This window comes from Epinephelus lanceolatus, chromosome 8, assembly GCF_041903045.1.
Source record: "Epinephelus lanceolatus isolate andai-2023 chromosome 8, ASM4190304v1, whole genome shotgun sequence".
Lineage (NCBI taxonomy): Eukaryota > Metazoa > Chordata > Actinopteri > Perciformes > Serranidae > Epinephelus > Epinephelus lanceolatus.
The window spans coordinates 20430614-20454245 of NC_135741.1; the positions used below are offsets into that span (position 1 = coordinate 20430614).

Below are 23632 nucleotides of genomic sequence, written 5' to 3' on the forward strand. Positions count from 1 at the left end.
AATAAGTTCCTTTCACCTCCTAAATTGACGAAAATTAACCCTTTACATTTCTAGCAAATCAACACTAACGCTGCATTCACGTGCTCCTCGGATGGTCCCATTTCCCATTGAAATGTTGTTCTTGCAACTTTGGTGTGTTCATGAGCTTTAAGTGGTAATGTGGAAACAACACAGACGCTGCAATGATGTGTTGCATTTTATTGCTCAGAGTATTTAAACAACACATTGGTAACAGTTTTCAGTTTTATATTACAAGGTGATTTTGTCCCAGACTTGTTTCTACACCAGTACATCCTCTAAAATGATTAAAATATTGCTTTACTGATCTAGGTCAGTCTACCTGGACAGCAACCAAGGGTTAAAAGCTAATGTACCATATTGGTAGTTGATGCCAACTCGGCAAATTGTGTACCAAAATGTTCACAGATTTTTGGACTTGTGTGGAAGTTCATGTGAATTTTTCCTAGTGGGGAACTAATTTTTCAGATTATTCTGAAACTCCATGAATGCAGGGGTAATTCTCCAGATCCACTTTGTTTAAACCAATCGAACAGCATCCAGGCAGGTTGCAGGAGAGAACCATGAAGAACTAATGTTACGTGACTGAGAGCTAGTTGAAAAAAATGACACCAAGGATAATTATGTTTGCATACAAAATCTTCACCAGAGATGTAACAAGCAAATTTAAAAAAAAAAAAAAAAACAGTCTTGTTCAAATGACTCCTATAGGACTGAAACTCAAAGTTTAGGGACTTGTAACTTGATTTAGGACTTGCCTGTCTTGAGTGGAAAGACTTGGGACTTAGACTGCTCAAAAAAACTAAGGGAACACTAAAACCACACAAAATCATCAACCCAGTGAGGGCTGGATTTAAAAATCACACTGAAAATCAAAGTAAAAAATTGGAATCACAAGGTGATCCAACTTGAAATGTGTGCCTGTATGCACTCCAAACAATGTCTGGGTATGCTCCTGAGGAGTCGGCGGATGGTGTCCTGGGGGATCTCCTCCCAGACCAGGATCAGGGCATCAGTGAGCTCCTGGACAGTCTGTGGTGGTACTTGGCGCCCTTAGATGCGCTAATACATAATGTCCCATAGGTACTCATTTGGATTTAGGTCAGGGGAACAAGAGAGCCAGTCAATGGCATCAATGCCTTTGTCACTCAGGAGCTGCCTACACACTCTGGTCACATGAGGCTGGGCATTGTCCTGCACCAGGAGAAACCCAGGGTCCACTGCACCAGCGTAAGGTCTGGCAATCACTCTGAGGATTTCATCCTGGTACCTAACAGCAGTCAGGGTACTGTTGGCTATGACTTGGAGGTCAGTGTGACCCTCCAAGGATATGCCCCCCCAGACCATCACTGATCCACCACCAAACCAGTCATGCTGGATAATGTTACAGGCAGCATAACATTCACCATGTCGTCTCCAGACTCTTTCACACCTGTCACATGTGCTCAGTGTGAACCTGCTCTCATCTGTAAAGAGAACTGGGCACCAATGGCGGATCTGCCAATTTTGGTGTTCTCTGACGAGCCAATCGAGCTGCGTGCAAAACCATTCCCTTTTGGGGGGTTGTCTTGCTTTTGCCTCTCCATTGCACCTGTTGCCACTTTCATTTGCACCAAAGCAGGTGAAACTGGTTCACAGTCACTTGGATGGATTGATATTCCTGAAGTTTAACTGACATGCTGTTATGCTGTAACGATCAAGTGTTCCCTTAATATTTTTGAGCAGTGTACTTATGACTTGCAGACCAACGACTTGGTCCCACCTCTGGTATTTGTAACATGAGAAGCCCACATTAGAGACCTACATCTTGCCCACGCCCTGACCGATGTGCTGCAAGGCCTTATTATTGTAAAACCTATTGTTTGCATTGGACAAGTTTTTCTTTTGCAAAATATGGGCAGTACAAACTTATAGTATTTTTGTGCATTTGAATAAGGCTATCATACTGTTTGTGTTTTATGGCTTTTTATGATTATTAAAAAGAAAATTGGACATACTAATGAGAATTGCAAGCACCAGCATCTGACCAGGCTAATAAAAGGCAGTGCCAGTCCCTTAAAAGTAAAAAAGTAAATCCGTGCGCATTAAAATATATCAGAAATTACACTGACTTCTTTCCCCTTTATGAGTATCACACCTTAAACCATCCAACTCCATCAAACAGCTATTCTATACCGAAATCATTGGCTGATGTTGATCCTGATGATGTAAAATAATCTGATACTCAACCATTATATAATTTACAATCTCTCAGGTCTTGTTACAAATACCTACTGGATGACCTCAGAGCTTGACCTAAAATGAAACTGTGTATCTGCTGTTTTTAAAATTCTTTCTTTTAATTCCGTGAACATGAACAGGGTTTTTTCCTGGCAGTAATTATTCCTCCTGCTCAGTCCTCCGAAGTGTGGACACACGGACGGATGGATAGGCAGGTGGCACATTATACATACAGCAAGAAAAACTGTTTCAGTGCTCGTACATTGTTTTATGGGAGACTTGTGTGAACCTATCTCTAAAGATATACTAGAACAGAAGTAATTTCTCTTAATCATTATTCACAGCCAGCTAGAAGTGTATTATTGTGTATCTGTATGCAAAGATTCTGCCCTCTGTCTGTACTTTCTTATTTTCTGGGCTTGGGATGTTTATGGGAGTGTACCTCTGCAGCGCTCAGGTGAGGACGGGGCTTGGGAAAAAACGTAAAGCCAGGTGCCAGACCGTAACCAGCGACATCCAAGTGACACTGCATCAAAAAACATGCAAATATGACAGTGAATCAAGGTTGACTTTTACTTTCACAATCCTGCAAAAGTACACCTTTACCATTTGAATATTTTACTGTTGCATTATCAAATTCAGACTCAACATTTTTGGACTGATGTTATTTGTTGATTGCGAAGCTGTAGGATTTTATATATATACAGAAAAAAACTTTTTTGGTACATTCATCTGGTCTCTAAACTGCCCTCTAGTGTTCAACAAGTGTACTTACATGAGGACACAACTGAGAGAAAGAGTTTTTATTTTCAACCCCTTTTTATAGAAATACTTTTGACAGAATCTTCTCAAACCAGTTAGTTATTTTCTGTTTGCTGCATTCTTTCAAAAATATACTTCTTTTGTACACAATTGGCAAAATAAAAGAGCCAGCTATGAGGCAGGCAAGTTGGAAAACATTTTAAATGGTATCCACAATTACATTTAAAATGTTGCACAGATCTGTAGGTTCTGTGAAGGGCAAGCTGAGCTACTTACTGTACTGTCAGGAGAATAAATAAAGCACTACACAACACACTCGACCAGAAAACACCTCTGAAAAATAAATACATTCAAAGTCAGGTCAAAAGTAAGGTCAGGTAAAAACAAATGCTCACTTTAAATGTCAGAAACCGCTCCCAGAAATATTTGACTACATATTTGATATAAAAGCCTGAAAGTTATGGGGAAAAAATCTTATCTGAAAACAACAAAAGAAATGCCCTGAAACACATCAGCTGTAAAAACACACCACCCTGAATACACTGCATGTTCAGAATAAAATATTCTGACCCTGATTTATTGTTTTTGATACAAACACATGATAGCAGTGCTAATGGATAGCAAACAGTAAAAAACAATAATCAGCTTAAAGCTTCAAATGGAGTCCGAAATAAAATCCTGATTAAAATGATCAAATGAAAACAAAAGATGTGTAGGGTACTGAGGAGGGATCTGTGTAAACACCCTGAGTACAGGCCCTGAATATGCCACCATGGATCCTTTTTTAAAAATTCTTTAAACAGAATTTGTTTGTTTCATTTTTGCTGTGCTCACCAACACACTCGCCTCGTAGAAACATACATGTATTTTCACTCAACACTGTCTCATCTACCAAATGTGTAACAGGGGGGTGTTTGCTTTCTTCCTCTTTCTTAGTGGAATGAAAGCTGAACTTTGGCTTTCTCATGTCCATTTACACAGTTTACTCTCCTGGAGCTGCCAGCTTTGCCATCCTCGCCCTCGTTGTTGTTTGCCCAGCTGGCTTTCAGAGGCGTCAGCTCAGGTGCTATTATGTCTCCGTCCTGTGTGTGAATAAAACCCCATAGATATCAGAGTTAACAAGGGCAGCGTCAAGTGTAAACACCAAAAACAAAGTCACTGTGACTGATGCAGGGCCCTGCACTGGGGATCTGTGACATAATTCTTCCCTCCCAGTTCAACAATGTATGTGGACCGGAGGAGGAATCATCAAAGACATCATAGAAGTAGCGGTGATGACAGCCGACTGTTGCATCGCCTCACGTCACCAAGAAGTTGTGCTTGAACACACCCAAAGGCTACAGTCTGCGCCTGCGTGAGAGGAGATAACTCTCCATACCAGCAGGGGGCGGTAGTTTGTCATTAAAAAAGGCAAAGCACATTAAAAACACAACCTGATGATATTTAAAGTGTGCCAGCAAATATTAAACAATCATGAACTGTTCCTGCTAAAGAGCTTGATGACTAAAAAAAGAATCCTACCTAATATAATAAATTTGTTTCGATCTCACACCCCCTTGACTTTAGTTGCTTTCCTTACTTCTGCTTCTCTCCTTAAGCACTGAGCTGACCAATCAGAGTAATTGGCAGGCTCCACCACTTATTTAACATGCTGAATGGTCTGAGAAACAGCCAATTCAAGTTTCGGTGAATCAAAGGATATTACAGTTCCTGATATCTTGATAGAAACCGATGCGTCATGGAGGTCGCCCAGTTTATTTTCCAACGCCTGTACAACGGCTAGCAGGATGCTAGTTTAGCTTGTGCTCATTCCTTTCTATCTTTACTGTATGTTTACTGATGTTTACATTTGAAAACATCGACCTGGCTAGCAAACGGAAAGCTAGCAGAATTCAGCAGAAGGAGAGTTAACAGACTGGTGAGCTGTTTTCCTTATCCCGATGAGTGACTCGCAACCTCGTGCCACCGCCGCCAAAAGCCAACCATAAAAAGCACCACCAAGACTTGCAAGAGCCTATATCTAGCAAGGCTGACAGAGAGGCAGCTGGATCGTTTCCTGTAACTAAGCCACTGCCCGCAGAGAAGACGATCTGCTTCCTGTTTATATTGGCACATGCACGCCACTGTATCTGAATGGTCGTGTGATTCCCGTTTTGAGGTGTGTCAGTACGGATGGAGATAAATTCTGAAATGCTTGTGTGTACAGAGATTGTTTAAAAATGCTTTTTTAAAATGAAAATGTGTAAATGTGGATGTGGCCTATGAGTCAGATCCAGGGTAGGTACGAATGATCTTTATACAGTCTATGGGCCCAACAAAACGTGCTTTCCTACCACAAAAAAACATATTAAAGCAAAATTTCCAGTGTTTTAAAAACCATTGTTTAAATCGGCGTATGCCCCATCTATAGTTTGCAGACATGTGTCATATCACCAGTGTGCGCTTGCCCTGTGTGTGCATCTTTGAGTGCATCTGACACAAGATAGAAACAACTCCGGGACTTGCTCATTACTTTGCTCAAAAGTGCTACTCATTCACTATTACATTTATTTGTCCATCGTAAAAAAAGTCCCTACAGTTTGAGGTAGAGGCAAAGTATCTATGTCATGTTTAACAAATATACCTGAAATATTACCTGAGGTTTTGAGAAGTCTTTCTTTATGCACCAAAGGACAAAGTGCTTCTTGGCTGCCTCCAGACTCCTGTCATCTGTCTTCTTGCAGTAAACTCTGATGAGCTGCTCTGCAAACTGCTCTGGGAGAAGTTTAGACACCTGATAAAAATGAGAGCAGCACATAGTTTACTCTGAGGCATGCCATTTGAGACAGACAGCTTCGACTCATTAAGAGGAAAACGTCCATAACGCAACAGCATGCAAAGACAGATTTAAGATTTGAAGTCCATGGTCTTCTCTTCAGTTCTGACCTGATTCTTGCGAATCTGGATGGCTGTGGTCAGATCATCCTTGCAATAGAAACGCACATTGTTGATGGGGTTCTCTTCCCCCATCCCATAGTCCATAAAAATGACCTAAAAGAGAAGGAGGAGTTTTTAGATCATCGAGTGCAGTAAGCCACAAAGGTTAAGGCATTAGCTTATAATCCATCCTTCCATCCACATTTATTTTGACGGGCTGTTATCTTACAAAGACTATTGCACATTCATACATATTACATTTCTGTCAAGCTTCAGAGGCTTATTGTATAATACGACAGTCTTTTGACAAAATGACCCAGTAACGCCGATTCCTGTAACCATAGTAACTCACTCCTACTTGCATGTGCAAGGCAAGAGAGAAGGAGTAGGGAGAGATGTTGTGCTGCTACCAAAATTGACTGTATTAGATTAAAAGTAATTACATTAAAAACTCACTTGAACGACAAAGTCCTCTGGCTGCAGACTGACATCCTGGGAGCTGCTCTGAGGGATGGATTGAGCCAGATCTGCCTCCCAGCTTTGAATCGTCTCCTTATGAATGGAGAAAGAGCAAGAGCATTTCAACAAGGACAATACATGAGATATGACCCTTGGATTTTTATCATAGTGGTATCATAGCAATATAGAAGAAAATACAAAATATATTTAACCACAAAATGAACAATTTCTTCGCTCAAATCTAATCTTTCCAATCTATTTTCCAAAATCTAATGACACAAACAAGTTTCATTCCGTTTATCGGGAAGCTCATTAGCTTCATCAAAGCATCAACAAGGGGTCAGAAATTGTGAGTCAATTTGACGGTCAACAGAAATTGTGAGCAATTTTCAGTTTATCCTTAAAATAAATTATCAAGCAGAAATACCAAACATTTGCTGGTTCCAGCTTCTTAAAAGTGAGGATATGATGCTTCTCTCCATTTTATATTTATATCACAGTGACTTAAATATCACTGAGTTATGATCAGACAAAACAAGCAATTTAAAGACAGCACCTCAGGTTCTGGTGAAGTGCATTTTTCACCATATTCTGATACTGTTTTAGACTTGACAATGAAGTAATTAACAAAAAGACAGATCATAGATATGATAGATCAATTGATAATAAGATTGTTAGCTTAAGTCCTACGCGACAACTCAAAAGCATCAGAGAATACACTGCAAAACTAGCTAACAATCATACACACCAAAAACAAACTGCACAAAACAACAACTAGCTCCAACAAAAAATATTTCCAACTACTCAATGAATACAATATGAGGTACTTAGCCTCATACTCAAAGACGGATGTAAATTCTTGCAATAGTTGAACAATTCAAAAGATGCTTCATAGTTATGACTACGATTATGATTTGCTGACGATGGATGCTGTGATAAGCAGAATGTGTGTTCCAACACAGCCATACAAAGACACAAACACACACCCGGGTTACTTTCACAGGTTTCTTTGCCTGGGTTTGGCCCAGACACTTGTAGAGGCGTCGACAGATGATGTTGCGTAGAATCTGCCTTGATTCAGCCAGCTCCGGGGAGGAGGAGTAGAGTATTTGTTCAAACACATGATCTACAAGACAAAGGGGGACACATCAGATGAAGCAAATTAAAGACACCAAAGTCAATCGAAAAATTACAATTAAATTACTCAGAATAATGTCAATCGGTATTAGCTGTTAAATACGAATGTTCGGCTGTTTGTTCCCTTTTTCCAGACAGAGTTTGAGCAGGGTTTGGCTGAATGTTCAGTGCAACAGTGGCAGTCGCGTAATGTAGTAAACACGCTAACTGCACTATCGAAAGATCGGAAATGCTCAACAGTTTTTGCTGACAGGAGATATCAAACAAAAGCCATTAAATTTATTTAATTAAGTTGCTGTAAATTAGGAGCTGTTAGTAGGAGCTGTAAATTCACCAATTCTATGCAGAAGGCAGAAGATAATGTTATCTCTGAACCTGTCAGGCCTCCCCACAAAGCCTCCCCTCCTATGGGCAGCTGCCTCTGTGTCTGCAGCTGCCTGTACAGAAGTACAGCGTGAAAGCTAAGAGCGCTGACTCTGCAGCTAAATCTAGGGACCGAAACATCCCCAGAAGCACACTGCACTCTGACTGACAAAAAAAGCAAACAAAACACAGAAACTGCTCGACTTGAAGACTGTCAGTCGACTGAGGGGTCATAAAACATGGATGTGATAAATCGCCTCAATGTATTCAATACAGACAAATGTCACAAAAACAGGAAGTGAAGAGGTAAAAGATTAAAATGCAATAAAAGTGCGTGTAAGTACAAAACACACACATTCGTGTCATTTTCATCTAACTGGGTTTGAAGCAGGGATTTAGAAGTAATCCCTCTCTATCATCACTTATGACCCACTAGAGGTGTGGTGGTGTATTTATCTGCAGAGACTCTGCCCTCTGCCTGTATTTTCTTATTTTGCTATGTTCAGGATGTTCCTGGGCACAGTGTGCAGGTGAGTTTGGGACTTTATAAAAAGGTAGCTGACAGATGCCGGACCATAAGCAGCATGTATCCAAGAGGAGGCTAAGACAATCGTGGACACAGCACTGTAAAAACTCTAATATAATGAGGGAAAATGCAAAGGGGACAAAGGTCGGGTTGACTTTTACATTCACTTTTGCTGGCTGCTTTAACAGTAGCTGACAATCACAGTTTACTAGGGGTGTAAATCACTAGTTTTATCATGGTACAATATGATGATATGATATCTATGTTTATTACAAAGTCTGCCATAATACGGTTTCAATTCGATGCGATTCAGGGGTCTGCCAAGCCGCCACTCCTTTTACTTTTGCTTTGTCCCATTAAAGATAAAAAAAACAAACAAACAAGTGCAGTAAAGTTGAATTTAAATTGACTCTGCTGCCACACATAAAACAGCACATGGGGTAAGTTAGCCTTCAGGGTTTCTGCCAGAAAGCCTTTGCTGGAGGAACTGTTTTCATTTCACCCCAAACCATCATCTTTTTCCTAAAACCTCAGGACTATCTGGCTTAATGCCTTGAAGGCAAGCTTCTCCTAACAGCCATAAAGCGTGAACAAATAGCAGGATCATTTAACATCATGACCCGTATTTTCTCCTAAAATATTTCCACGCTGTTGATTTATTCCAGAGTAAATAACGCTATCTTGTCCCGTCTCTCTTGGCTGCTTGCCATCTGCCATTTTGCATCGATAATTATGGATCATTTAATTAATGTATAGATCCAGACCGATGGACCTTCACACCCCTATAACATATCTTAGCAAAACATGAAAAAATGTGATGCTATATAACATATAAGTGATTTATTTGTTTGCTCATCAATTTGGTGTTTGAACACAGTGGCATCTACAGACCTGTCAGCTTGGTGTAGGCCTCCATGTCATCTATGGCTGTGGAGAGAGTGAACATCTTCCCTCCTGAGCCTTCAATCTGGATGTACTTGTCTGCTTTTAAAAAGGCCTCTGTGATCCTGGATGATCATACCAGACATCATCATTTTTCAAAAACTCAACCATGAAGCAAAGACATCAAGATACATCAGAGCGATTAGCTACTTACATAGTCTCTATGATGTTGCCCACTTTGTGCTGGTAGGCTCTTCTGTGGAGACAGTTCCTTGTGTGGAACATGTCGTACAGGTTGCCCACCTCCTGTTAAAAGAATTACGTGCATTTCAGATAAGATAATATACATAACATAAGTTAGGACTTAAGTTGCAAAGGTATACGATTTTCACTGTACTATAGCCATCTCAGAAAATACCCCCGTTTCACTGTATCACCATATTCCCTAGAAAGGACTTTATTTTTCCTGAGGGAAAGTACTGTGCAGTAGTTGCATTACTAAATTGCAGGAGTGCAAATACAAAGAGTGCAATCTATGAGCACTAAAATAACATAACAGAAAAAGCAAATGTAACAAATATAAAATACAATATACACTCACTGGCCACTTTATTAAGTACACCTTGCTAGTACCAGGTTGGCACTTTAAATTTATGAGGACAGTGGGATTCATCATTAGTGGAACACAAGTACGAACAATTCTGTGGTTTACGAACACATCATGAATCTGATGTAGACCTTTATTAGGGCCTTTCTTAAGATATATTTCTATAGACATATAAAACAAGATATTGGGGAATGAGGCCCATTGTTCTTTACCCTCATGCTCACATTACTGGAAACCTTAGCTAGCTACCCTAACTGTCAGTAACTGATGTTTCTTTACTCTTTGCTGACACCTCCTGTGTGACATTTAGGGATAATGTCAATTCTGTGATGCCGTCCGTGATTCTGTTGTCACAGAGACTGAACCCCTCTGAGTGCTCATTATGTTCTGAGGTGGAGCTCTCAGGATGGCTACTAACATTTCATTTGGGACAGCATCACCCAAATGTGTTAATTAGCAGAACAAGACAACAACTGGAGAGGAAGGCCAGTCCTTCTTCCCAGAGCATTCAAGCTGCTTCCCAATGAAAATTCAGACTGTGCCAAAGTAATAACTAGGGCTACCCCCCAATAAGAATTTCCTAGTCAACCAATAGTCGTCATTTAGCGCCATAAGTCGACTAGTCGCCCGCCTGTTTATGATATTAATTTAATTATTAAATGATATATTTTGGGCGGGGCAACACAATGGCTTGAGTTGGAGGTGTGAGAAAGAATAGTATCAGTAACATTGTTAACACTGTGCTATATTACAGAGAAATCCAAAACCGTACTAATGAGCCTTCATTAATATAGGCCTATATTTTATCTACAAGTGCACGTCACACACTGAGCGAGCCGCCTGCTAATGACGCTGTCGGCAAAGCAGTAATGATTGTGCTAAGTGGCTAATGGGCATGTAGCTACTTCCATGTTTCAGATGATATGTCATGTTTGTAGTCGACCAATGAAGATGAGTTTACATATCACCTTGGGTTCGTCCTTCACCTTCTCGAAAATGATCCCACACTTTGGATTTCCTGCCCGACATGTTATTAACTGGCCTGTGGAATAACCGCAGGTACCAGCCCTGGAAATTAGGGGCCGGACACGTGCCATGTCTTTAACTGCCTTAAAATGTGAGGTCTGGCGCTGGGCGCTACACTTGTGCATTTTCTGGCTAGCTTTCAGGAGCATGGCGGCAGGTTGTGGCTGAGGTTGCTATGCGTAGCCTATTTACCTGAAATCCTGAGTGCAGAGCTGATCTTCTTCCAGGTGCTGTTTCTAAGTGTGTAGGCCTATTGTCCGTGGGACAGATGTAAAGCTCTGGGTAGCCCTGCACTAACATGATCAACTTTTCTGTATCCATCAGACTGAATATTTAGGGACGAAGGGAAAGATATCTGTCGGCTGTGATTGGTTTATTACGTGACTCCTGTCTGACTGCTGAGCGTGGCCACTTCCTGTGTCTGTCCTTTCAAATTTAATTCTCACATATCCCAGTCATGTAGGTTTTGATTTATTTTGACAAGGCGCAGCTCCTAATAGAGTTTCACGTTTGTTTTATTTTTTTTCTGCGACTATGTGACGAACGAAATCTTGACAACTAATGACCTTTCTGGTCGACTAATGGTTGGTTGACTATTAGGGGGCAGCCCCAGTAATAACTGACACTATGGAGTATTTGTTGCTGCATACATGCGACTATACTCATTCAAAGAAAATACCAAATTCAAGTATGTGGACAAAGTGCTTGAGCCCTGCTACAGTGTGCTTTTACAAGTGGAGTTTAGTCAATTCATGGTGCCTGCCCCGTATTAAGGGCAACTGCAAACTGTAGATCAGGAATTAACAGGTAAGAGTCTTGTGATGGAGCATTACTGACATTTGTGTTTTGTTTTGTTTTTCTTACTGACAATATACCAGTACTTGAGTGCCTTAACTGTTACAGTAAGAATTATGGCCAATGGGTGACTGCTGGACATTTAAAATTTTCAAAATCAATGCAAAAAATATTATTTTCTGCCTTTTTCTTTTGTTTTTTCTCTGCTGTAAAAATCCAAAAAATGTACTAAATCATGACACCAAAACTAAGGTACATACCGAACCGTGAATTTTGTGTTGAGTGTACACCCTTAAAAGTAAACTTGGCTGCAGGCCCCTGCCAGCCCCATCAAAAGACACTTGCCACCTGGCCTAAAAAGTTTTCTGGGGGGGAGACCCTGAATCATCTCAACACACTGCTGCTTTATAAGCTCTTCAAAAAGCAGATATAACAAAGTCAGCACCTTGTCTCTCGTGCAGATGTGCTTCTGCCCGTCCACCTCACACACCCTGGCAAACTTTAGGAAGCGGCGGTAGTCAAAGTTGTTCTGGATGCCCAGGTGGTAGCAGTCCCTGAGAGGAGACAGTGAAGAAATGTGTGACAACACAGTCAGTTAAACTAAAGAGAAAAATATGAATATTCTATGTATGATTTGGGATATTCTTAATTCATGAACTAACACATCAATAAGTCCCACCTGGCAAAGTAGTCCCACTTGTCTACATCAATGCCATTTCTTTTGTTGGCCACGATTTCATAAAGGAAGGACTTGTCCTCTGGACGACCTTTATATGGCCACTGCAGAGATGACACCCAACAGCAAAATCAGAATCAGCTTTATTGTCCAAGTATGTGCAAGCATACGAGGAATTTTCACTCTGGCTCTCAATGTTTTTACATAGTGCTTAGAACAACAGGAAGATACAAACACATACAAACAGAGACACAGCTAAAAACAAGTTAGTAGGTGTGAAAATATGTACATACACATTATTATTATTATTCAAACAAATCAGACATGAGCTGTTGTAGCCACACAGACTTATTTTACATAAGCAGAACTGACAGCTACCTTCTTGCCTTGAGCTCCACTGGGATCCAATGGTCCAGCAATCTGTTCCTTTATAAAGTCCAGGTCCTCCGGTAGCACCAGGCCGTGCTGCTGCATCACCGGCTTCAGGACATTGTCATTTACCAGGTAGTCAAACATGTCTAGAGAGGCTTTCTCATGCTGCAGAGTACACAGACACATATTAATATGGAAATGTGCATGGTCACAATTTGAAAATGAAAGCACAATGACTCAATACTTAAATAGAAAAAGCTTATCTCAGCTAAACCGTGACAGCACACCAATACGCTTGTCTTATCTCACGTTTTCCTGACGGCAGGTCTGTGGTCATAACTTACATAACGATGTGTGCCTTGTAGTTCTTATCAGTGATACAGCTCATTCTGAACAAAGCAATCACGATGTTAGCACTCAACTGTCACATTTACAAGTCAAATGACATTAAAAGCCTCTGTAAGCAAGGTGCTGTTTATTGCTGTGACTTCACAACTTCTGGTAAAGCAGGAAATATCATCACTACAAATTACTGACCAATTTAAAGGAAGAATAAAAAGAGGGCAATCTGTGTCCTTATAGATAAAGCCAAGGAAGGAGTTAAGTGTGTATCTTTAAGACTACATCACCTATTTGAGAGTTATGTGATGAGAGGATTTGTATTTGATTTGTGTCGTTCCAGCATACGAACATCCTAAAATCTACTGGACTCTTTAAAGTTGCAGTGGGCAACAATAGCCCCTTTTATACTGCCAGATTTTCCATGAATGTTAGGCCGTTTTGCCGACAAGCTACAAGCGTAGATTGGAGAGGTCATTCGAGGTGCCCAATTTTCCGCCTATTGGTGCAACCCTTTTAGTTTAAACAGACCGAGGCGCCCTTCTGCAACGGGACTTGTGGGAGGAGCTGTTGATGACGCCGCACGTGCAACCCACTGGCAGTGGATAAATAGGAAACAGCTGATAGCAGGAATTAGCGAGCAGCTAATAGCAAGAGGGAAACGCAAACCTGACAGACACTGTAAAGATGAGCAACTGAGGAAACAAAGAATTGCTCGCCCTCCTTGTCCTCGCAAACAAAGAGGCCATTAACCGTCAGATGATGGGGATGGTGAAGAACGGGCCGACTTACGAGAGAATCGCTGAAGGACTGACCAGCCGCGGCTCTCCTCCCACGTCACTGTTTACGTCACATGCTAAGCTACACGTTTTGTTACTTGCTCATGCCCCCCCACTGCCCTGAAAAAGGCGCATTCTGTATGAACAAAAGCAGGTACGCGGCATTTTGTTTTTATACTGCCAATGCTGAAAAAAGACGGATTGGGTTTTCCTGCAAACTTGCACAACTCTTATCTAAACAGGGCTATTATATTAGTGATGAGAAGAACAGGCTGCAAGTAACCCCCCAGCCAGTTTGTGTTGTTCACTCACCACAAGCATACTGACTCATAAATGGCTGGTGTTTGTTTTATTTTTTGGTACCTACAGCTGAGTGTGTGCTGATGAGTAACTCGCTCAGTGGGTGTGTGTTCGTGAACAACTCCTTTGTCAGCTCAGGGTGTGTGTGCTCATGAATAACTTGTAATTCAACTTAGGGGTGCAGGCCAAGGAACAGCTCTAGGAACCTAACCTGGCTCTCGAGTATTCATTTGGACATATTTGTTCAACGTATAGAGTAATCGCTGCCCAACCTCCCACATGTGAACATGACTCTTTTATTTTTCTAACTATTTAAAATGGGAAAAATCTTATTATGAGACTACTGCTGTGTTAGTGTGAGCTCTGCGCGAGGGAGCAGTCAGAGAGAGTCCACTTGCACACACTATTAGCATCACAAAGCTAACGTTACCTAACAGTTGACAGGTTTAAAAACAGAGTCATTGTAAGTGTGAGTTTGTTGGGACTGTTAAACTGCTTGGTGGTGGATGTTAGTGGCTGATTAGTCGACTAATCATTTTATCGAAAAATGTGTGTAAATGTATAAAAATATCGGTCTGTCTCTCCCAAACCCCAAAATTATGTCATCTAATGTCTTGTTTCGTACTCACGCCAAAGGGTTTTAGTTCACCGTCATGGGAGAGTGTGTAAAGCTGCCAACATTTGAACGTAAGAAGCTGCATTAAGAGTATTTTGGGGTACTTTTATAGTACTTTTCTATGAAAAATGACTCATGACTAAAATAGTCATCAATTATTTTAATAGTCGATTAGTCATCGATTAGTCGACTAATCCCTGCAGCCCTACTACAGAGAGTCCTTTAGTGCTGTGTCTAACAGGAGTTTGTTGATTTTTCACAGGTTTGAATTTATGATTTAATAGGTGAACTGAAGTCTGGTTGTTTCATAAATACTTTTCAAATTGCACTTGGTTTCTGTTGTTGGCCAACTTATGTTCCTATTCTTATATTCGACCTTTTTCGTAAGTACTCAAGTGTTCTATAATATTTTTTGTGAGGACTCAAATGTAGAAGTTACTCAAAATGCCCATCCTTATCATGCACAACTGCACATGCACCATTCAGAAGCATGATTTTAGATTCTCTCACACTTGAGAATTGAGGTCACTTGTTTTTTTCTAAGAAATGTTCAAAAAGGCCGACTGTTCACAGATCCAATATCACTACATTAATTTCTAGATAAAAGCACCCAGGCTTTAACAGTCTCCACAGCGGCTGACTAATAGAGCCCTCAAGGCCTTTTCCTGTTACTTTTCAAAAATAGCCAGCTGTTTTCCAGACAGTAATTATTATCTGTCCCTCTGACTTTTCAGGGTGTTCCCATTTTTTCCATACAAACAGTATATCTGTCTGTGTGAAAATATCTTAACTACAGCAGTTGCTATCTTATTTTGAGAACACTGGGATAGTCCGTTTGAGATGTGTGGCTGAAGAAACTGAACTGAGACGCCCTTTTAAGCAGTAATTGTTTGTGTCAGATCAGTTGGCACGGATTTGTCCGGCCTAGTATGTTTCAGTTGTGTAAGACAGGGTGCTCTTTTGCATCTCTTTGACTACCAAATAATTTTCAGATGACTCATAACACCGGTTTGAAACCTCTGCAAACTACAGGCCAACAACACAAGTATTTTGTTCAGTCAGAGGAAATTCAGCAATCAGAAGACGAGAAGAGAATGTCCCAGACTGCCTGCATTTTCCAACTGAGAGAAAGTAGATTTAGATAATCTGTCGATGTAATTTATAACTCCATAAAAGTATTTCATATTTTGGCTGCGTTGTTTGACACTTGCTGCATATGGCAAAGGACAACACACACACGCACAGCGTTTTCTTACCTTCCACCCAATTCCTGGACGTGCTTTGGGGATGAACTGTCCATCAAACATGTGGGAAAATGGCCCATGTCCTGAAAAGTGACGGAGACGAGGGGGATTACGGGGGGAAATCAAAACAAAGTTATCGATTTTGGTGTGTGTGAAGCTGCATGTCCTCAATTTCATTTCATTTTTTCATTTGACTTTTATTCTCACTCATGCCCACACCCAGTGCCTAAGAGGATAACACCTTAAACGTCTGAGGACCTGAGTACCACTCACCCAGGTCATACCCCTGACCATTAGATCAACACTGGCTTTTATGTGACACATTGTGGATAGTTACACTTTCATTTTTGGTCTTGAACACACCAAGCAATTACCATTTAAAACCTATTACATGTAATAGTGAAAAAGTATGTATCACTCACCCAGGTCATGGCAAAGACCAGCGATCTGCACACAAAGGATGTCTCTGCGTGAGATAAGGAGTTCTGGCTGCCTCTGATTCAGAGCTTGTACAAGACGCCCTGCCAAGTAACCCACCCTGTATCAGCACAACAAAACCCAGATATACAGTGAACATTCAACAAAACATGACAATAAATAACTAGAGAGAGATATTAATACTGAACAGCTAAATCTGATTTGACGAGCATAATTTTTAGTCGGGTACAGCCCTGGATGGTACCAATGGAACCATTCTGTACCGTCCCCATTTTTGCCCCCCCCCCTCTCTGTTGGGGTACCTAGCACACAGATCTGGTACTAAAAAAGTAGAGCTGTGAACACTGCAGTCCGTTGACTGGTGAGTAGCAGACGGTCACTCTGCTCAGGGCTGAGTTGTGGCTGGTTTTGAAGCTTTTCTAACCACTGTTCACACTGTGGCTTTACAGTTTTATATACGTATTTAACAGCAGAACAATGCTGGTTCATGATGCCTTGTTATAAACCCTAATCACTACACACTGTTTTTAACTGAGGACCTACCCAATGCAGTGTTCAAAGCGGTTGTGGGATGCTCCAGGAAAAACAAAGTAGGTCCCTCCAAGCTGCTTGAGGTTTCGTAGTCTCTGGAACTGAGGTGTGTCAATGATTTTGATGAGAAGAGGGTGCAGCTCCACATGCCCGTGGATGGGATCGTTAAACACCTGGCAGAGGAAAGGACAACAAACAGCAAAGAAACTTGTTTTACCACTCATAATTTAAACCTATAACCAGTCCAGACTAGATAAACATGGTTGGCATAAAGAGGAGATGAAAGAATAAGCAACTGTCTGCTTGTTCCCCAGTAGGACTTGTTGAGCTAGGCTTGGTAAACTTGCTGGTGCTGTTTTGCATGTTTTGCATGTTGTCCTTTGTTTTGTTCTCTGTTTGGTGGTAAGCTATCATAATCAACCAGCCTAATGTTATAAGTTGAGTCTATTTTTTTTTAATCAGACAGCTAGCAAGATCTTGTTGGTGTCCCCGTGTCAGGGATAATAGCCTATTACATACACCCAGAGGAAGATGGGTTCATGAACCCGAAACCGAACTGCCATCACCAGCTATCTAACCTGACACACACAGGGAAACAAGACAAGTTCAAGTGGCACTCACACTGACAGTTCTGTCACACCATTTTTTTTATATTATCGCTGCTCTTTGATGCAGAAAAAGCCCACACTTGACTTGGCTTGTAGGTGGCTACAAGGTGGCTTCTAGGTGAGGATGATACTCGTGAGGTCACCAACTAGCTTGCAGAAAAATATCAGCGCCCTGCTGGTGAAAAAACGCGAACGACAATCTAGTTTTCTAGCAAATCTCGGTGGACATAAAGTTGGGATGCAGTGTCATATCTTGCCTGAGATAAAAATCAAACAAACCACAATCACACTGTTCAGTGTCTCATCTCCACTTTAAAACAAGATAGAAACGACTGCATGATAAAGTGAGTAAAACAGTAAGGAGTAGAGTGAACTAATAGAGGCGTAGATTACACGATAAAAGTGTGACTTTATCAGTGATTTAAAAAAGAATGAGCAGATTGAAGGCTGATAAAAATGTCAAATGTCATCATTCAAAGTCATCTCTGAAAGCTCTGCAAAAAAAGGGATCAAGGAACTGGGGCCTCTTTTATAAAACTGATTGGAGGATCCACACTTAATGGTTGCATACTTACAAATGAGGAAATGTACATATGCTGAAACATATTCTGAATTATAAAACCGTGCGTACATCTGCCAGTGTTCAATTTTCTTTTATAAATCCCAAATCAACCTGGAATTGTCTGCACATGGACCAGCCTCATATCCTGCCCTCTAAGTGCCCACATTCAACCATAGGTGGTCAGTGCAAAGCACCTCATTAATCCTGATTGATGCATAGGCATGAGCCAGCCAATCAGTGGTTCTTTACAGTAAATCATGGCAACGGCCGAGAGGTAAACCTAGAGAGCTAATTTTCCTGACACAGAAATCGAGCTGCTTGTGGGAGAGCTGGAAGTAAGAAAGCACAGAGCTTATTGTTTGGTGGGCAGTGGGGTCACAAACTAAAGTAAAGGCAGCGAGTGGGAACATGTTCTGCTGCTTTTAATGCAGTCAGTTCATCAAACAGGACACTACTTCACATAAAAAAGTCAGATCTAAAGATGAATGCAAAAAAAAAAAACCCAAATAAATAAATAAATAAATAAATAAATCAACCCTGACACCTTTTCTAATTTAGGCTACGCTACTTTTATTATGTGCAGGTTAAAACACCCCTAATATCCACCCAGTGTTTACTGGGTGGATATTAGGGTTGTAAATAATTTGATGAATGTGTATATATTTAATTTGGATTGTAAATAAATTGGGGATAGTTGTTTGTATGTTTATATTTGGTTGTAAATTGATTTATGAAGCTGTTTAATTTATTAATAGATAAGTAAGAAAGGGGTAGGGTCATATAAGTTTTACTTCTACCTGCTCCTTTTCGGACACTGTTCTTTTTTGTTTGTATTGTTTTCTGTCTTTAAATTTTATTTTTTTTATGTTCGAAATAAAAAATAAATTCATTCAAGATGTGGCGGGTGAGACGTGTCGCAGTGTCTCCAGTGCGCTCTGTGCATCTGAAAGCACACTCATGTTCCCTGCACCATTTTACACACTATCTGAAAACTAAAATGGTACTTGGTGATATAGGCACAGAGGAGATTACTTAAAACTGTTGACACAGTGTTCTGCTGATGTTTTCTTGGATTTTTACAGCCGACGACATTAATGTCATCAGTTATAACGATTAATGTGGTTGAGGTGAGAATGACTCGGTTTATTCACACTTACTATCGGGTAAAGGAAAGCCAGTATTTCCTGAAACCTGTCACGCGCCACTGTCTTACATCACCCAGCGGCACATGATGCGTTCCACAGCTGACCACAAGTGTCAGCAGCACACAATCTGGCACCGACCCTCCTCTGTGCTCCAGTAGTGGGGAATGTGATGGTGAGATGGGGCTAATAAAATACTGAGCGGGATCTGAGCTGAGATTTAAGGTGACATATATTTTGCAATCAACGCTGCTGCATTTGAATGTTTATGAAGTGGATCTATACGAAAGGTGTAACTTAAATGTGTGAGAGATCGTTTTAAGTATGATTCCTCTCACATCTAATCTCAAAAAACCCAAATAAATAAATAAATAAATAAATAAATCAACCCTGACACCTTTTCTAATTTAGGCTACGCTACTTTTATTATGTGCAGGTTAAAACACCCCTAATATCCACCCAGTGTTTACTGGGTGGATATTAGGGTTGTAAATAATTTGATGAATGTGTATATATTTAATTTGGATTGTAAATAAATTGGGGATAGTTGTTTGTATGTTTATATTTGGTTGTAAATTGATTTATGAAGCTGTTTAATTTATTAATAGATAAGTAAGAAAGGGGTAGGGTCATATAAGTTTTACTTCTACCTGCTCCTTTTCGGACACTGTTCTTTTTTGTTTGTATTGTTTTCTGTCTTTAAATTTTATTTTTTTTATGTTCGAAATAAAAAATAAATTCATTCAAGATGTGGCGGGTGAGACATGTCGCAGTGTCTCCAGTGCGCTCTGTGCATCTGAAAGCACACTCATGTTCCCTGCACCATTTTACACACTATCTGAAAACTAAAATGGTACTTGGTGATATAGGCACAGAGGAGATTACTTAAAACTGTTGACACAGTGTTCTGCTGATGTTTTCTTGGATTTTTACAGCCGACGACATTAATGTCATCAGTTATAACGATTAATGTGGTTGAGGTGAGAATGACTCGGTTTATTCACACTTACTATCGGGTAAAGGAAAGCCAGTATTTCCTGAAACCTGTCACGCGCCACTGTCTTACATCACCCAGCGGCACATGATGCGTTCCACAGCTGACCACAAGTGTCAGCAGCACACAATCTGGCACCGACCCTCCTCTGTGCTCCAGTAGTGGGGAATGTGATGGTGAGATGGGGCTAATAAAATACTGAGCGGGATCTGAGCTGAGATTTAAGGTGACATATATTTTGCAATCAACGCTGCTGCATTTGAATGTTTATGAAGTGGATCTATACGAAAGGTGTAACTTAAATGTGTGAGAGATCGTTTTAAGTATGATTCCTCTCACATCTAATCTCAAAAAACCCAAATAAATAAATAAATAAATAAATAAATCAACCCTGACACCTTTTCTAATTTAGGCTACGCTACTTTTATTATGTGCAGGTTAAAACACCCCTAATATCCACCCAGTGTTTACTGGGTGGATATTAGGGTTGTAAATAATTTGATGAATGTGTATATATTTAATTTGGATTGTAAACAAATTGGGGATAGTTGTTTGTATGTTTATATTTGGTTGTAAATTGATTTATGAAGCTGTTTAATTTATTAATAGATAAGTAAGAAAGGGGTAGGGTCATATAAGTTTTACTTCTACCTGCTCCTTTTCGGACACTGTTCTTTTTTGTTTGTATTGTTTTCTGTCTTTAAATTTTATTTTTTTTATGTTCGAAATAAAAAATAAATTCATTCAAGATGTGGCGGGTGAGACGTGTCGCAGTGTCTCCAGTGCGCTCTGTGCATCTGAAAGCACACTCATGTTCCCTGCACCATTTTACACACTATCTGAAAACTAAAATGGTACTTGGTGATATAGGCACAGAGGAGATTACTTAAAACTGTTGACACAGTGTTCTGCTGATGTTTTCTTGGATTTTTACAGCCGACGACATTAATGTCATCAGTTATAACGATTAATGTGGTTGAGGTGAGAATGACTCGGTTTATTCACACTTACTATCGGGTAAAGGAAAGCCAGTATTTCCTGAAACCTGTCACGCGCCACTGTCTTACATCACCCAGCGGCACATGATGCGTTCCACAGCTGACCACAAGTGTCAGCAGCACACAATCTGGCACCGACCCTCCTCTGTGCTCCAGTAGTGGGGAATGTGATGGTGAGATGGGGCTAATAAAATACTGAGCGGGATCTGAGCTGAGATTTAAGGTGACATATATTTTGCAATCAACGCTGCTGCATTTGAATGTTTATGAAGTGGATCTATACGAAAGGTGTAACTTAAATGTGTGAGAGATCGTTTTAAGTATGATTCCTCTCACATCTAATCTCCACAATCTGGCTTCAATTCACCACCTCACCATCTGTGTTGCCAATTTCCCCTGTCTCCAAATTGAGTTTCCCTAAATCAGGGGTCTGCAACCTTTGCCATTACAAGAGCCATTTTTGACCAAGAATAATTTGAAAAAATCTGTGTGGAGCCGCAAAACATGTTTGAGCCTTATAATCAAGGTAAATAGCCTATTAAGTCTAAATCAGCGTATACTTATGGTCTAAATAAGCATTTGTTAATATGTTTTACCACAAGGTGGCCACTGTGCAGGGCACTATTTATGATAATTTGGTACTTAAATTTTGCAGAGCTGGCAGTGAGAGCAAACAAATCTGTCCACGCACTACTACATTTTCTATTTTATTCAATTCATTTTTTTGGATTTGGCATCCATAGCTAACCAGCCACTGCTATCGAGGTTCAGCAACATTTGGATTCATAGAATGAATTTCCATAGACTTCTTTTCTCAAAGGCTCAAGGAGCCACTGGACAGGGGCTAAAGAGCCACATGTGGCTCCGGAGCCACAGGTTGCCTACCCCTGCCCTAAATTCACATACATATCCAAGTCAAGTTTTTCTTTATAAACCCTGATTTATGCTTAGAAAGTGGCGTACGCACATTTCAAGCCCTTTTTTGTGCGTACTCAGTGGTTATAAATGAGGCCCCTGGTCTAGCCTTTCCTGTTAACTTTTTCATTTATGTTGTAACCTATTTATTTATTCAAGGTGTAGGTGGGGAACAAAATAGTGGTCAGAAAATGAAAAGAAGGAAAATATTCTGTGTTTCGTGCACTAACCCTTGTGTCCTCTCACACTTCCTTGCTGTTTATCCTACAAGTTCTCCTCCTTTATTATGCCTCCCTTATCACTTTAGCCTTGAAAGTGCAGCTTTGAGTTACAGCTTTTACCTTATTCGGCTCTGCTTCTATCTGCCACAGCTTCCTGAGGCTGTGTAGGATCTTTAGACGGTCACCAAGGTATCTGGACAAATGGAGGATGGGGAGAGGGGGTGAAAGAGACAGAGGGATGAGGTGTCAAACATTACAGCAAACCCAGTTAGAACTGTCATGTGGTCCTGCCCTATTGTGACACCAATGTGAGAGTGGCTTTGACCACACTTTTTCCTACCCACAATGCCCTTAATTTCCACACACCCACGAGGACACACTTACTGTACGCCAATCTTTTCCAGGTCAGCATCACTGAGATACCGCAGCCCGACACCTGTGATTTTTTGAGCTGGACAACAGAGCGGACATCACTGATGTTAGCTTAAATGTCACAACACACAAACAGAAACAGCAGGCTAGCGGCGCAATAAGCAGCTCTCAGATGACTTAACTGCATTTAGACCCACAATGAGAACTGTCAATGTAAGCTAGCAAACCATTAAGCTAACCTCTAAATGCATCTTCCCATTCTCCGAGACCCTCTGTTCGCAGGTAGTGACACGTTTCCGCCACTTCCCATTGCATGTAGTCCGAGTCCAGTAGCCGGACCAGTGACACTTTCTTCTCCGGCGTTTGGTAGCTGTCATTAGGGGTCACAACTGCCTCTAACGGTCGTTTTCGGTTCTCCATGATTCACTGAGAAAAGGGCAGTAATATGGGTAAGTCAGAGGAGTAGACGACAAAATTACAGCCGGTAATGTTACCCACGTCGACTGTAACAGCTGACCGGTTTGCTCTGCACAAGAGACTCTAAGGCGGTGAAAAATACCCGGGTTTTGTTTCTACGCCGGGTGCGTCAAGCTAAACCGGAAGAGAGATGTTTCCGGTATTTTTTTCAAAATAAAAGTCCATGAGCCTATATATAGTAATGATTTTCTTCTTGGTCGTGCAATTCTTCTGATCAGTGGGTAATAAGCGGGCTACAGTTCCTCTAGTAGATAAGGGAGTGTTCTTTATTTATCAGAGAAGGGGGTGGCTGGGGCGTGACTTAGGTTTTTATTTATTTTTTATTTTATTTATTTAT

At 40.7% G+C, this 23632-nt stretch overlaps 1 protein-coding gene across 1 annotated transcript; it reads right to left on the minus strand.

Moving 5' to 3' along the window:
* Positions 1-183: 183 nt before the first annotated feature.
* LOC117258760 (deoxynucleoside triphosphate triphosphohydrolase SAMHD1-like) lies at positions 184-23374 on the minus strand. Its single transcript, XM_033629888.2, has 16 exons — positions 23058-23374; positions 22831-22897; positions 22567-22639; positions 17019-17179; positions 16460-16575; positions 16050-16120; positions 12766-12924; positions 12391-12491; positions 12157-12265; positions 9498-9589; positions 9293-9408; positions 7362-7501; positions 6373-6468; positions 5926-6030; positions 5636-5773; positions 184-4082 (listed from the first exon to the last, which is right to left on the minus strand). Exons 1-16 carry the CDS (start codon positions 23236-23238, stop codon positions 3933-3935), a joined length of 1875 nt encoding a protein of 624 aa, XP_033485779.2. The 5' UTR covers positions 23239-23374; the 3' UTR covers positions 184-3932.
* Between the last annotated feature and the right edge of the window lie 258 nt (positions 23375-23632).

What these genes read in the sequence shown, in the direction of transcription:
- LOC117258760 (XM_033629888.2), bottom strand. Translation starts at nt 23,238, where the DNA reads ATGGAGAACCGAAAACGACCGTTAGAGGCAGTTGTGACCCCTAATGAC. An exon ending in ATGGGAAGATGCATTTAGAG is followed by an intron (nt 22,898 to 23,057) that starts GTTAGCTTAATG and finishes TCTGTTGTCCAG; the next exon opens with CTCAAAAAATCACAGGTGTC. An exon ending in CTGGAAAAGATTGGCGTACA is followed by an intron (nt 22,640 to 22,830) that starts GTAAGTGTGTCC and finishes CCATTTGTCCAG; the next exon opens with ATACCTTGGTGACCGTCTAA.